This window comes from Clupea harengus, chromosome 13, assembly GCF_900700415.2.
Source record: "Clupea harengus chromosome 13, Ch_v2.0.2, whole genome shotgun sequence".
In the NCBI taxonomy this organism is placed as follows: Eukaryota; Metazoa; Chordata; class Actinopteri; order Clupeiformes; family Clupeidae; genus Clupea; species Clupea harengus.
This window is the reverse complement of record NC_045164.1, coordinates 10,970,255-10,985,712: the sequence shown is the minus strand read 5'-3', so window position 1 is coordinate 10,985,712 and position 15,458 is coordinate 10,970,255. Positions and strand designations below refer to the sequence as shown.

The 15,458-nt window shown below is 39.8% G+C and overlaps 1 protein-coding gene across 5 annotated transcripts in view; it reads left to right on the top strand.

Moving 5' to 3' along the window:
- The window catches only part of col21a1 (collagen, type XXI, alpha 1), a 33,876-nt gene that overhangs the window by 13,303 nt on the left and 5,115 nt on the right, over positions 1 to 15,458 (top strand). For all 5 annotated transcript variants that reach the window (XR_006152733.1, XM_031578929.1, XM_031578928.1 and 2 more), the window contains 10 exons: positions 344 to 397; positions 2,127 to 2,180; positions 2,323 to 2,376; positions 2,697 to 2,750; positions 3,243 to 3,296; positions 8,041 to 8,085; positions 8,481 to 8,534; positions 8,845 to 8,898; positions 9,623 to 9,676; positions 10,650 to 10,721. Coding sequence is in view for 4 of the 5 variants with exons in the window: in XM_031578929.1 (XP_031434789.1) it covers positions 344 to 397; positions 2,127 to 2,180; positions 2,323 to 2,376; positions 2,697 to 2,750; positions 3,243 to 3,296; positions 8,041 to 8,085; positions 8,481 to 8,534; positions 8,845 to 8,898; positions 9,623 to 9,676; positions 10,650 to 10,721 (549 nt within the window). In the remaining variant the exon portion in view is untranslated. The remainder of the gene's footprint in view (positions 1 to 343; positions 398 to 2,126; positions 2,181 to 2,322; positions 2,377 to 2,696; positions 2,751 to 3,242; positions 3,297 to 8,040; positions 8,086 to 8,480; positions 8,535 to 8,844; positions 8,899 to 9,622; positions 9,677 to 10,649; positions 10,722 to 15,458) is intronic.

The following is a 15,458-nucleotide window of genomic DNA, read 5'->3' as shown; positions in this document are numbered from 1 at the left end:
TTGTTTTTTTTTCATTTCATATGCACATTCACGGATTTATTGTTAAATGTTTTTGGTAATAAAAACACAAAAGTGCTTTGAGGCCTACAGCCATGATGTAATTCTAAAGGCATGATTGAAAGACAGTGTTGCACAACATTGTGGTGCATTGCATCCATCTTGTTTTTCTTATGAGCCTTTTATTGCATTTGTTTACAATTTCTGGCCCATTTCCATTGTTTTCTCAGAATACCATCATTATGTCATCAAGCTTGATGTGGAAAATAGTTTTTCTGACAGCATAAACTACATTTTGCACCTTTAAGTGTCAGAGATTAGTAGTTTACTCTTGCTGTCTGTGTAGGGGGAGAGAGGAGTTCCTGGATTGTCTGGATCACCTGGCCCATCAGGTGAAAAGGTATGGAAAGTCTTGTGTAAACATATACACATAGTTTCATTCAGTTTAGGTTCTCTTAAAGGTCTTCTTTGCATCGTATTTTTGTGATGTTTGAGACAGACAGCATACATTTTACTAAGATAAACTAAGGCTATAATGTTGTAAGCCTCACTCAGGAGTCATCAATAAACACTAGGAACAATGGCTATCAGTTTTAGAGTTTCTAGCTTGAGTTTTAAAGAAGGAGAACCACGCTGTTACTCTGAGGCTGTGACCTGGTTTGGAGGAAGGTTTCTGTCAACATGTGCTGCCAAGGTAAACAAGGAAGAGATAGTAGGGATGTTCATGAGTCTAAGTACCACCCTAGTTACATAAGCACTGTAGAAACAAGACAGGATGTTTTTCAAACTAATCTATAGTTGAAACATCCTCTACATGCTCAGAGAGAACAAATGATGTTTTAGGAGCGTGATAAAAATGATGTTTCTCTGGAGGCCAGAACTCCTTGGCAGGTTGTACCCGTTATTATGGTACATTCTTGTGGTCAAATTAAGACCTGAGAAAATAAAGAGATAATCCCTTGTGAAAAATGCAACATTGAAGTTATGTTTATGGAAGTAAAACCAAGAGCAAAAAGAGTACTGAAAACATAAAACCTTAAATTATACAGTGTATGAAATCCAGGAAGGGTATCGGCCAGTGGAAATACATGATGAATGATGTTTTATCAACGCAACGATGGATCATAGTTAAAACATTCACTGATTCTGTATTGATGAAAGAAAGAAATGCCTTTGGATATAAAACAACCTCAATATCATTTCATTTCACACCTGCAGCTCTCCAGATTTTATAATAAAAACCACAATAAATATATGGGATCAAAATTCAAGACTTAAAGTTAAAGTCTGAGAAGCACCAGTTATTAGGAATGAAGAACAGCCTAGTTATTTCAAAGGCATATCTCCCTCCCTGATGTTAAATTCCAGATGGCTGAGGCCATTTATGGGAAATCGACCTACACTTGAAAGCCTTATTATTTTTAATTTGGCCTAAGCAATAAGGTGCAACATATCCAGAATATTAATGGTGGTTTAAATGTTTGATTTAATGAGTTTGTTCCGTTTGGCTGCCCTTTCAGCCTTCAAATGGACATAATAGATGCTGTACTGTGCTCATTTCCTGGTCTGGTGATACAAAGCCAATGGCTTGATGCTCTGTTAACCAATCAAAACTACTACATTTGACTCCTAACATCTTGCCCCTCTAACAAAGCAATTAAACAACTTGCTAAAACTCCATGTGATCTCAACGATAAGACATGTCCAAGCGCTACGTCATGCTATCGAGCTTCAGCCTTAAGTGCTAAGCAGTTCTATCTTTTTGCTTCTGTAGAGCTAGCTTTCAGCAATGATTTAAACCAATGACTGAGTGAAGGTGGTATCCCTCCTCATTGGCTCACATGATCACTTGCATAAAATCAGTCTATTTGTGTAAACCCTGTGCTCCGCCTTTTGTGTACCCGTAAAGATAAGCTAAGCAAAGCTGAGCTAAACTAAGCTAAGTGACCCCCATGGTAGCAGATAACACTGAGTGTTGGTTACAATTTTAAGGTATAGCCTCTTGAATATAGCATGTCAAGATGTACTTGCTTTAATTCTCCCATTTAAGTTTGTAACTATTTTAGATGGTTTGTTTCCAGTTACACTCATGACAACTTTTGTGTTTTCCTCTTCTGTAACTGTTTCAGGGTGCTGTTGGTGTCTCAGGTCTTCATGGACTACCTGGCAAAGATGGCCAGTTGGTATGATCTTATAGCTCTTATAAACAGACAATATATTGTCATGCAACCAGCACAGACTGAATTTAAAATAATTTTTTTTTTTGGAATCTTGGATGTGATCACTGGTATTCTTCATGCTTTAAACCTTTAAACCTATCTTTAGGGTGAAAAAGGAAGCAAAGGAGAACTTGGGCCTGCAGGACTTCCTGGAGATCCAGTATGTATGCAAGCTCTAGAGTTCCTACTAGTTCAATAACTCTGCCATTATATTATAGCTGGCACTTACACAGAAAAACACAACAAACAGTAAGCTACCCTATCCTGTGTCCAAGTCTGTATCCTGTGTCCACCCTTACTTGTCTCTGGGTTTACAGACTTAGCTTGCGCTAACATCATCTTAAGAGCTTAAAAATGTTTAGGCTACATGGCTACAGCCACCCTAACCACACAATCATTAGTTATATACACTTTTGAAGCTGCTACTCCTTCAGCCCTTAAACCTTAGCCTGGCTAATGTTTCCATTGTTTATCTTACAGGGCAAACCAGGCAGAAATGGTAAAGATGGATTCCCTGGGAGGCCTGGGCCAAAGGTTTGTAAGAACTAGGTCTGATTTCAACTACAATAACAAAACACTACAAGTCAGGTAAAGCGCTGTTTGGTGTAAAACTCACTACTTAAGCCCTCTGGACTGCACTTGAACTGAAGCTAGCGGTTGAGCTAGCGGTTGACTCATTGATAGCCTGCCAGAATTCCTTCCCGGCAGTCATGAAACTATATTATGACTACATTGTACTTTATAGGTTGATTCACAGAATTCCTTTTATATCTGTGTTTGGGGTCCTTTCATCCAGTTATTCATGGGTAAACCATCCAAATCCTTGCCAATTTTAGAAATCCTGCCTTGTACTGTCGGTCATGTCTTGCCTTATAGCTCTAGTCTTGAAAGAAATCTTAACAATAATTTTGCATAACAGCTTCATAGTACTTGCTTTTCCATAACTTGAAGCAGATCTCTCCATTACTACACATTTAAATGTCTCTTAAATGTGAGTCTTGAATGTGATTGCTTTATTTCACACAGGGAGAAGCAGGTGCACCTGGTATGCCTGGTACAGATGGAAGGGGAGGACATCCAGTAAGTGCAGCTTTGCCTACTTACTTTTCAAAAGCAGCAAGAATAGTTATACCATACTATACTATATTATACTATACTATGATCAAATAGTGAGAAGTTTGCCACTGAGGTAATGTTTATCTTCTGCATTAGTTTAATCAACTTAGCTGAATGTTGCTTAGCTGCAGTAATCTGTCCAAAACATTTCCTCTCATATGATTGTTTGACTCCACAGTCTCCTTGCAGTTATATTAGAGGGCAGTGGACCAGGTTACGTAATGTCTCAACATCATGATTTTGGAGCAAGCGGCAGAAAAAAAACAAAATAAGAGAGAAAAGTACTGGACCAGCTCTCTCTGTCTGCATTAAGGGTTTTGCTGATGGACTCAGACAGTCAAGCACAATTAGAAGCTAAGCAGTTAGAGTATGGGCAGTCTAGCCATAGTCTGGTGAGTGGAGATGGTATTTCTGATGCTGATTCAGTGAAACTCACCATGTGAACTATCAATGCCTTGGTACCAGAACATACTCATACATTAGGTACCATCAGCCATGCTCAGAGATCAGAGACTGGACACAGGTGAATAAATCTCTTGCGAGTGTTTCATCTGGTCTGTGTCGTGCCGAAGAGCATACCAAATAAATCAGCGGGAGTTGTGGTGTTGTTTTGCAACATCAATAAAAGACCACTATTTGCATATCCTTCACATGTTTTGAATTGGATTTACATTTGCAGGTCTGAATGAGTTTCAGATTCCCCTTTCAAAGGTTTCAGATTGAGTTATGGTGAAGGTACAGGATGTAGACCCAGGGCATTTTGAGGTTAGCTCTTGCAGTGTCAAGGGCAACTTGTTCTGTGTCATCGTCTAATAGTACTTTGGGGTTTAAACGGCTTTGGGGTTGTGGTTAGGACAGAGGTTTGATATATGGTTATTGGTTACAAATGCTTCAGGCGAAAGTGCATTATGGTTTGGTGCTGGCTTCATTCTAGGTCATGATGACTACAGTTGAGGTTGTGGTTACTCAAAAATGTAGTATTTGTTGTTGTTGTCTGTTGGCAGATGTTATTAAGCTTTTTGTGGTGTTCTCCTTGGAGATACATGTCTAGCTCTGAGCTCCCTGTGTGTTTGCGTACATATTTTTTTACTGGCTTGTAATCAAGTTTATCTCCATCACTTTTAATTCTCTCATTCAGAAAAAAATGAAGAGGGGAATACTGAATGTCTTCCAAATGTTCATGGCAATTATTTTGCAACATGTTTCCATCTTCCTTTATGAATCCCAAAAGAGGAAATCCCAACCAAACATCTGCCTCCGCTTGTCATGGAAAACTTACTGATGGGCTATTTCAAGGTAGCTTTCTTGGATATGTTAAAATTGTTAAGTGTTTATTTACTTGACAAATAAAATGATTTACCATTGAGCTCCATAGAAAGTCCTGAGGGATGTTTTAAATAATAACTATCTTAGCCCATATTCCTATTTACCCATAAATAATAACTATTTACATTAAAGTGACTTGAAATGAAATTATACCTCCCAAGCAAGGCACCAGAAAAACTGTATCACTGTTCACTTATCCATAAGAGATACCCGTGTGTGTTTCCTATTCCCAGAAACAGGGCTCAAAGACACGGAGACACTCTGAAAAAAGAAATCGTTTTCTCCTGAGAGAAATTTCAGCGCCGTCAGTTTGCTCATTTATACGAGCATTTAATCCTTCTGTCTGGGGGGGATGAGATGTGTGTTTTCTTTGAAAGAGTCATCAGAGTGGTTATGGTTGTGGAGGTGGCTGCATGTACTGAGAGGCATAGGAGGCTCAAACAGGGAGAATCCTTTGAGGGTCTGTAGTGCAACTGTTCTCTGATCAAGGAAATAAACCTTGAAGAGGGCCTGTTGCCAGGAGAACTAAGGAGACCCCAGTCCCAGACTAAGTAGCTAAGTGGCAAAAACAGACAGCCTGGCAAAAAACCTTGAGAGCGGCTGTGGTCCAGGGGTTCCCTGCTCCAAGAGCCTGTCAAACGATTGCTACTACAAAGAGGAAACAATGAAGTTTGTGGTTGGTATTTGAAGATTGGCATCACGCTTTAAAACAAGGGCAGTGCCAGCGCTGAGGCTATCGCGATGATGTAAATGTTTTTTGGCAAGAGAGCAGAGGAACAGGTGATGTAACCGTGTGAAATGGATACGGCCCGGGCTTGGAAGTGGCCGCCCAAGCAGACTTTCCACACGCCGTGTCTCAGATATATAAATTAAGACTTAAATGAGGAGCGGTGTAACAGTAAATCATGGCTACCTGAAAAAGTCATCACTGTATTCCCACAGCAAGGTGGACATTCATTTTCCAACAAAATGTTATTGCACCTTTCAAATCTCCCCCTACCGCATAGAATTGCATAGAATTAACTGCATTGTATTTTGCGCATCGTGTTGTAAGTTTTGTAAGCAGTAGCCGTTTTTTTGCTGGTCTATACTTAGCTACACATAGCCACAAACCATACTCTTGCAGTACTATTGGTTCCAAAAACACAATAAATGCACATACTCCCAAGCCTTTGATTCCCACTTTTCCCACCATTCAATTTTATGGTGCAAATATCTCCTCTCTCTGACACACACACACACACACAGGCCCTCATTCACTGTATTTATCCACCAAGACTGCAAACTCGCATGAACTGCCCCTGCGAGATTACGGCTTTGTGTAAACAGGTGGGGAATGTCATGGCATCAGCAGTCGCCACAAATCCAACTCAGCTGTCCGTGCTAAATGAGGCACCGCAGACGCCACTTACCAGATGGGAGCACATCAAGTTATGAGTATGGTGCTGTAAAACAGTGTGTTGGACCAACAAAGCTGAGAGATAAAGCTTATCACTGTGATTACAGTTGTCCATCTCGTCCACACTATAGGTGCAACAAGGTTAGGCAGTGGCTCTTGAAACAGATGATGGTAGAATAACAGTAAGACTTTAGCTGAACTAACTGTCTGGGTTGATATAATCATGTCTTGAATATGTCATAGCAGATGCCGTATGCTGTCACTAGCTGTAATGACAGAAAGTGCTATGTTACCATTACTGGTAAGTGTTATGACAGCTCACATCATGGATAAAAACATCCTAAATCAGATGCTATCAAGATGTCATAACAATTGCCAGTAATCACCAGTGCTGTAAACACTAGGGAAAATGACATACTGCATACTCCCCATATAGACGTGTTCTTGTTATATTACGAGGAAAGATGCTATTTCAAATCAAAAGTGACAGTTGCTGAGTTATCATGGCTAAATTACAATATGAAAGTAAATGAACAAGACAACAATTTTCCACTTTACAAGAGTAATGACACCAAAAAAATAGCTGTAGAAATAAATATCATAGTTAGTGCGATGAGTTGTTGCGATCCATGTATAAGCATGCATCATTTACAGTTTATTTCTCACTTATAGAGCGTTTGAATGCGTATGTGCACTACTGCATCATTGCTTGCAAATAATTGCATTGTTTTAAGTCCCACAAATTTCCGAAGGGAATACGTATTTTTGGAAGGCTTTGAAGTGAAGGAAATGCTTTCAACAGATAATGCACACGCTCATTCATCTTATCAAAAAGAGGAAACATACATTGTCGTGGGACTACTTAAATACGATGAAATGACTAACCCTGGCAAATGTACAATAATCTGCAGTTAACCTTAACTTTCAAAGGACGAGCTGTATCTTTCCGTCGTAAATTTAACACAGTCTCTATTGCTGTTTCACAGTGGCTATCACTTTGCCTACCCAAAAGGGGTACACAATGCATCTTTCAAAACAGCTTGTCTGAATTAAGTTATAAGCATGCATGATGCACAACTTATTCAAACGTTTTTTTTTTCTCCTCGATAGTTCCAACTTCCCTTTCCTGGATCCCAAACAGCCATGTCCTCTGACACTCTGTAAGCCTGTTGACCCACTGATATCCCTGGTAGCACTGGTCTATATATTAAGGCGACATTCGCTGTTTGTCTTTAATGGCATGCTGCTAAAGCTATTAAACTTCCTGGCTGATAAAGTCTCGCGGTGCTCTGGAGGGAGACGTTTCATATGTGATTAATCCAGACTTCCAGAGAAAAACAAAACCAGCTATCCCAGACCTAAGCATGTTAGCTTCATTAGAGAACAGAGAGCTTGCCTCTCCCTCTCTTTTTCTCCCAGCCCCTTTGTCTTCTCCTGTCTGATGAGGCCTTTGCACACGACATGGCTAAACAAACCAGGAGACAGGAAAGCTCAAAAGGCCAGGGAGGTTTGCAACATAGTGGTTCCCTCAAATAAGGATCCCCGCTAACAAGCAGCGATGAAGGATAGGCATGTGTTATTACAATGTCAGTGTTCATCATAAAACACCAAAATACTATGTGAGATGTTTTAGACATGTATAAATGTGTTGTCAATAAGTATGCTGTGTGTTTCTTTTTCATTCGATTAAGTTAGAGTTGAGAGGAAAGTAGATGACAATGCTACTACTGTTCAGTCTGTATAATAAGATGTTTTTAAGGTCCTCTTACATAATATATATAATAGGCTATTATTACAGTAACTATTATAACTATCCAACAGAGGACCTCTTATGGTATACACTGAAGTCAAAGAGATCACCTTTATGCGGGAAGGGGGGTACTGTTGAAGAGATTGTATAATGCACACACACAAACTACAACCTCTGTATCACATCACCAGAAAATGTATGTGATTGCACAGATTTGATCTGAATGTTTCTAGGGCATGCCTGGCTTACCTGGCCGTGAAGGGCTGAGGGGGGAGAAGGTGAGCTGACTTTATTATTATGTTGAAAATATACACTGAACACCTGAGGGGTAAAATTGGCCCATGACAAGGCTGTAATAAAGTCCAATTTCGAAATATTGTCAAACATGCAAGTATTGTTTCTGTTTATTGCACAGTCACATCATATCTGTGAAAAATAGGTTACGTTTTAGAAGACACGAAGACGGAACTTATTTTTTCACAATTTACAATTATTTGGGCTATTTTGACAGTTTACGTTTATATGAACATAGGTGATTTAATTTGTGTTTTGATATCTGTGCATCTAAAGACATGAAGTGAACGTTGGCCTTGGCATTTCATTTGAAGATATTTTTGCAGGTTTATGCAGGTAGTCTACTATGTCTTGTGTCATGGTATTATTTTCTCTTTAGGGTGAAGCTGGACTATCAGGACAAAAAGGAAACAAAGGTTCTCCAGGAAGTTCTGTGAGTTACAGACCCTCTTTTGTGGAATCAGGACCATGAAGAATATATGAGTTTGTGTCTTGCTATATGGTTTCGTAATAAATCAAGGCATTGTGCCATTCTAATCTAATTACATTAGACAGCTAAATGTTAATCAGTTAGGACATCATGTATACATTACCATTAGTATTGCTTTTCTGATATCCATCTAGTGCCCATTAACACTGGTGCTTTAGTTTCTGTCTGTATACTTTGAGTAATTTGTCAAAGAACGGTTGATTTCTTTAATGTATGTTACAACAATATATCAGAGCATTTCATTGTGTTTAAGGGGGAAATGGGATTATCTGGGATGCCTGGTGAAGCTGGACAACTTGGACCTAAGGTTACAAAGCAAGTTTTCTGTCTTTAAAAATGTAAAATGTTTAGTAAGGAGTTTTAACTTTTTTTTTTTAGGTTTTTACAACAACCCTGTACAGTGCTCTGCTTGTATTCTACTCATTAGTCAGCATGTGCTGTGATTATGGATTTGCACTCCAGTCAAATATATATTGTTTTTAGCGGCTTCAAGCCCAGCAAAGTCAAAGGAATTGGACGCCCAAGCCCAAGTATTGCATTCGTCAGTGGAATTTTGGGGGAAATCAAAAGCAGTCTGCTTTGGTCTCGACTGTCTGTCTCCCCCCATTGATTTTCATTAGCAAATCCTAACGAGTGCCAGTGTGCATTGGTTAATGGTGTAGAAGTGAATCAGTAGAACACAGACATGTTTCGTGAGATTTTTTACTTCTCTTTGGCTTTGAGTCGAGCTGTGATTTAAGGACCCTATTCATTGAAAAGGGAAAAAAAGAAGAGCTCAGTAAATGAGCTCCAGATCTCCCCTACTTTAGGATGTAAACGCAGCTTTAAATGTTATACATTAAATGTTTGTACTGTATTGCATGTCTTGAGAACTACCAGTGAGTCATGCCTATCGGGACTTGATGTAAAAGAAAAGGGGCACAAAGTGATGCGCCAACATGTGTGTTATCACTGACAGTTTTCCTATTAATAACTTTATATTGTTAGGTCATTTCCTGTTATTAATCTTTCATTCTTTTGCTTGAATGTAGGGAGGCAAAGGGGAGGCTGGAGAGACAGGTCTATCAGGATTTCCTGGGCAGGAGGTAACCTCAGCTTCAATCTTACTAGAATACTTAGTATGATCACAATTATATTTATACTTACAAGCCTCTGGTTCGTTTTTGGTTGTACCTCTGCTACAGAGGGCACATTTACGAAGGGTGTTTTTCTCTTAGACAAGTCTAACTTGTGATCAGGTGTTCAAAATGAATCACCAAACTGTGAAGAGTGATTACCCAAGAGGTGTTTAAATGCTAGTCACCTGTGATTACATGACAATGAAAAAGTTTAGACATCCGTGGGGGTTTAACAGGTGGCTAATGCAGTTGGCAAAATGGATATAATATGAATACTCGGGTTTGCTCAAGAGGAGATAGAACCACATTGTCGCCGATGGGGATTCAGAACATTCACTGATAGAAGCAATCCACTAAACGAGTTTACGATAACATTTTCATAATGCAATATAAGATTTCAAAAGAATATATCATTCTGAACCTTATAGAATTCATGAAATAAAAAAAAATAAAAAAGTAATATTATGAAATTATAAAATGAATAACATTTACAAATTTTACATTTATAAAATTTCATAGGTGAAATTTTCACTCCATTTCTTTTCAGAAAAGTCAGCGACTTCACACTAGGCTTTAAACCAACATGCGCTTGTTGAAAGGTTGTAACGTACATGTCTTACTCACCCAGTAGAATGAGGACATGCAGCAGTTGATTCATTTTGAACACTTGATTATCATGCGATTAGACGTGGACAGCAAAACAGGCGATGATCGTCATTCGTAAATTGCACTCACCATGGCTGTTTGGCAGAGCGTGTACGAGCTGTGTTTAATAAGTGTTTAAGGCTTTAGACGTCGACCAGAAAACGCAGGCTAAACACCCTTTGTAAATATGATATATATATTATATATATAATAGCATACATAGCAATGGCTAACTGACCCCTGTTTTTGTGTGGATGGTTGTGATGGTTTTCTGAATGGTCTGGACTGTGTCAAGGGTAAACCAGGAAACCCTGGAACAGCAGGCCAACCAGGACACCCTGGGATGCCTGGGCTGAAGGGACCAAAGGTATTCAGGCACGGCACCCTCATAAACACTTACAAAGGAAGTATTCTTACATGCTGTTCAAATACGCTCTACTGGTAAAGCAAGGTGCAAACAACATCAAGGTCATGGTTTTGTTCCCCATACTTTACGTATTTCCTGTATTCAGAGGTTGACGTTATTGTGCCTATAGGGGGAAAAAAGTTTTGTTTTTGTTTTCTTAATGAGTGAGGAAAATCACTGACAACATTTTCAAAAACTAATTGGTGCCAACATTAAATTTATGGTCACTGTTTTTCCAAAGTACCTCCAACAAAAATCTATAATTTATATAGTGGCAAACAAGCAAGCCATTCACGAAATGGAATAAACAATTCACCAGTAGCCTATAATACACACATTAACTGAAGGCAATAAAATTACTAATTGATGTCCGTTTGACTGCTAGGGGTAAGGTGAGCTCAAACAACTTGACTTTTTATTATTATGTCATATCGCCACATAAATAAAACGTACCCCAACCAACCCTATCTCACTGTCATCGAGGCTGTTTATAAGAAAAACACAAAAGTGTTGTGTCCATCACGTAACGGTTGCTGTTGTCTAGCTTTGCTACAGAGGAATTTAGCCAGTCTGACTCAGTGAAAGCTGTGCAGCGAGGTGCTGGAAGAATAAGTGGACAGCAGGGCTTTAACGTGAGACTACAGCTGTTGCAGAAAACAGAGCTGTAAAACAAACCTGATACTCCGGCTTGTAAATGGCCCAAATTACTATCCAATGAAGATATTCTTCCATCTGGCTACGCTGAGTTATGCTCACCGCAGCAAATCTTACAGTTTGTACGCAGTTGCCTGTCTGTGAAAGCTGGACTGCCCATGTTTGCCCTCTGGTTGCCAGGTCACAGATTTTAAAGAAGGCACCAACCAAGGCGGCATGTTTGGTCATCTTAAGCAAGCCAAGCAGTGCCAACATCATATCAGTGTTGATACTGTAAAAACATCAGACTGACTTTAACACCCTATTGGCAGTTGGTCCACATGACTTGATGGCCTGGCACATGCAACGCACCCCTCTCCTTCCCCTAACAACCTCTGATTTATAGTGGAAATTGGGTGTAATGTTGTTCATGTGCCTCTTTACTACATAGCCGGTATATAAATAATTCACTTACTATCATTTACTGCATCATTTTCACCTTAGTTCATTTGGATAAACAACCTCTATGCTGGATTGTGTAACTTCAGTGGATGGCATCTCTAGTGAGTGGGAATAGTTGGCAGGAAATCTGTCCTCATGCCCTGAGGGGTTCTATGAAAATGGGAGTTGTGAATTGAAAGTTAGATGTTTGTTTTTCATGCATGATTGTTGCAGTTGAGTTGTGTAATCTGATGGATTTTCCTGTATTTGCTTTGTGTTAGTTCAACTGTGTCTTCCAAGGACAACGACCACGGTGTAATTTTGTCAGATCTCTAGCCTACAGTCCTATCCTAGGTCTACATGGCAGCACAGTAACACAGAGAACATCCAGCACTGACTAATTCTTGTTTTGTTTTTTCCCTTCAGGGGCCAGTAATATGTGATCATAATATTATCGGTTCATACATTATTTAAAAACAGTATCACAAAGTTGGCTTGATTGAGATTATGCAGTCTAATTTCTCCTTTCCTTGCGCTCCACCGTGCGAGGCCTAATTTGAGACAGGTTTGGCTCACTGTACGAGGAGAATGAATAAAAGTCCTTTTGGGGGCGATTGTGGTTCAGGAGGAGTCATTTAGCAATTGGAAGGTTGCTAGTTCGATCCCGACTCCTTCTCACCAAGTGCCAAAGTGTCCTTGAGCAAGACACTGAACCCCCCAACCGCTCCATATGTGCCGGTTGGCAACTTAGATACAAGCCTCATCTGTAAAGCGCTTTGAGTGGAAAAGCACTTTATAAATCCAGTCCATTTACATCCAAAAGATGTATTAGACGGGTCAGTTTACTAAATATAATCACCTAACCCTAAAATAATTGATACAAAAGGTTTTTCCAATTGATTTTAATACCTCTAGGTATGCTAAACAATATACTAAAAATCGAGTAAAATCTCACTTCCGGAAAGGGGTAATTTTCAAGATGGCATCCAGGATGGCAGCAGGGAGCTGTTATTGGCTATACCTGAAGTACTATTCAACCTAGAAAGGTGTTTTTTGTGTTTAACCCTATGTTTTAGGAATCCAATAGAACCAATTCATTATTATATTAAGTCCAGTTGGATTTCCCAGAATGCTGAGTTACTTCCAATATTAATGTGGCACGGTGGCTCAGTTGCTTGCACTGCTTGCACTTCCGCCTCACAGCAAGAAGGTCATGAGTTCGATTCCCGCATGGGGCGCTGTTCGCTCTGGGGGGCAGGTCCTCATCTCCCGGGCCTTTCTGTGTGGAGTTTGCATGTTCTCCCCGTGTTCACAAGGGGTTTCCTCAATTACTTTTTGTTATTTGCTACTTTTTGTTATTTGCACACCTTTGCACACGTTGCTGAAACAAATGAGCAACTATGTCTAGCCTACCTGTTTAGTTCTGTCTGTGCTTCGTCAGAACATCTGCCCCCAACAGAAAAAACATGCAAAATAACAGAACACATGTCTATCCCTGACCAAAGATGGACAGTTCACTTCACTTGGTCCCCGGGCGCTACAAGCTGCCCACTGCTCCTGGGCGGTCCTTGAGGAAGGACGGTCCAGGATGGGAAAAAAGCAGAAAATAAATTCACCGCGACCTCAGGCCTACCTGTGTGTGTGTCTTGTGTTGCCTCCATATATGCACGTGTGTGTTCCAGTGTGTCGTGTGTGCCATTAAAAACCTGACAAAGGTCTTAATTATTATATATTGGCTGATTTGGAGAAGACCAATTCAAAACTGGTCAGATGCTCACCTTTCTCACCAGACCCTTCATTAAGGAACATTGTCAATGGTGTTGTGGCTCAGGAAAGTGGGAACACGCACAAATATTGGATGCAAAATCATGCTACATTTACATTATCCTTCAGTAGAAAGGATAAAAGCCAAAACCCCTGGAGAAACGTCAGCTGTCAGAATTGCTCATGATCAAACCATTGATTCTGCACTTCTATTTCAAAGATTCCTGGTAGTCTCCAAAACTGGCAAGCTGGCAAGAGGCTATGAGTTACGAGCTCAGTCTTTTCCCTTGTGCCCTCTTTGAATCCAAAAATGTTTTCCAAAAGGCTGATAAGCATGAACTAGCTCACTCCAGAAACAGAGTACCAGTGGTACGAGTACCAGAGGTACGAGTACCAGAGTACCTGTACGGCAAATACGCACACTGCGTAGTGGCACAGGGTGGGCTGGCAGTTTTGATTAATAGCATATTGAAGGAAGTAGTGAACTTGAAGCGGAACTAGCGGAAGTGAAATGTAATAACGTGAAAGTAAATTGGAAGACTGTTAGAATGTTTAAAAAAGCAAAAAGAAAACATGCAGGCGATGGAGCCTAACTTAGTTGGCATATACCCAGTGTGGAAGTGGCAGATGTTGAGCAGTATTCTGATCTGTGCACCATCTTAAGAGAGGCAGTGGACATGTACGCAAACATTCACAATATAATTAAAGTTCTACTGATTATGCCAGTTTCGAACATCAATTACTTTTTGTTATTTGCACACCTTTGCACACGTTGCTGAAACAAATGAGCAATCATGTCTAGCCTACCTGTTTAGTTCTGTCTGTGCTTCGTCAGAACATCTGCCCCCAACTGAATCTGCTACTAAACTTCACTGTCGCAGAGCAGACTATCAGACCATGATCTGGATGGGAAAAGGAGAGGGTATAGAGGCCACGAACTGGGGGTGAAACCGGCAGGATAATCAGTTCGCCCCAGTTAGCTCAAGAATGAACTATGCTCCAGACAATCTCTTGAAAGTCATTCGCTGTAACTGCTGTGCTGCTTTTGTTGAGATATGACTACCATGTACTACTACTTCTCCCAGAAGAGACAGGAGATGATGGGTAATGTTTAACTATATGTTTAAAATTGGACCATGGACTGGCAAATCTGGTTTACTAAGATTATTTTATTAGTTACATTATTTAGTGGCTGTAATTTTACTTATTTCAACTGACTCTTTGGTCGCTAAAGCCTATTACTTGACCTCAAAATCACCTTTCTAAGGTGAATAGTAATTGAGATATAGCCATTTTAAGTTCCTGCACGCCATCTTGAAAATGACCCCTTTCCCAATGTCAGAATTAACTAGATCTTTTGTATGTTGTTTAGTCAACTAGTACCAAAATCCACCAGAACACCTTTTGTATCCATTTTTTGGGGGGTTCAACCATATATTGAACCATCTATCACATTTGCACGTCCCACCCAGATCAGAAGGGACACTGGTTCTCAGTTTTCACTTTCCTTTGCTTTGTCATGCACTCTGTCCCCACCATGTAATTTCTGTAGATCTAAGCAACCTAGTTCATTTATCAGATTAGAACAGTTCTAGGTAGGGAGCATTGGTAAAACATTGGTAAAAGACGATAAACTATTAAGAAGAAGATGCCCATCTCATGTGGATTGGGTCATGTGCATTCACTCTGTTGCAGTGAAGGTGATTACATCTTTATCCATGTAGCATAATGCTTGTATCCAAAACAACTATAGCACAGGTATACATTTTATTACTATGTATGCTTCCTGGTAATGGAACTGATGACCTTGATATTCTTTCAGCACCTTATCCTATGAGTTTAGATATAGGAACAACCCCT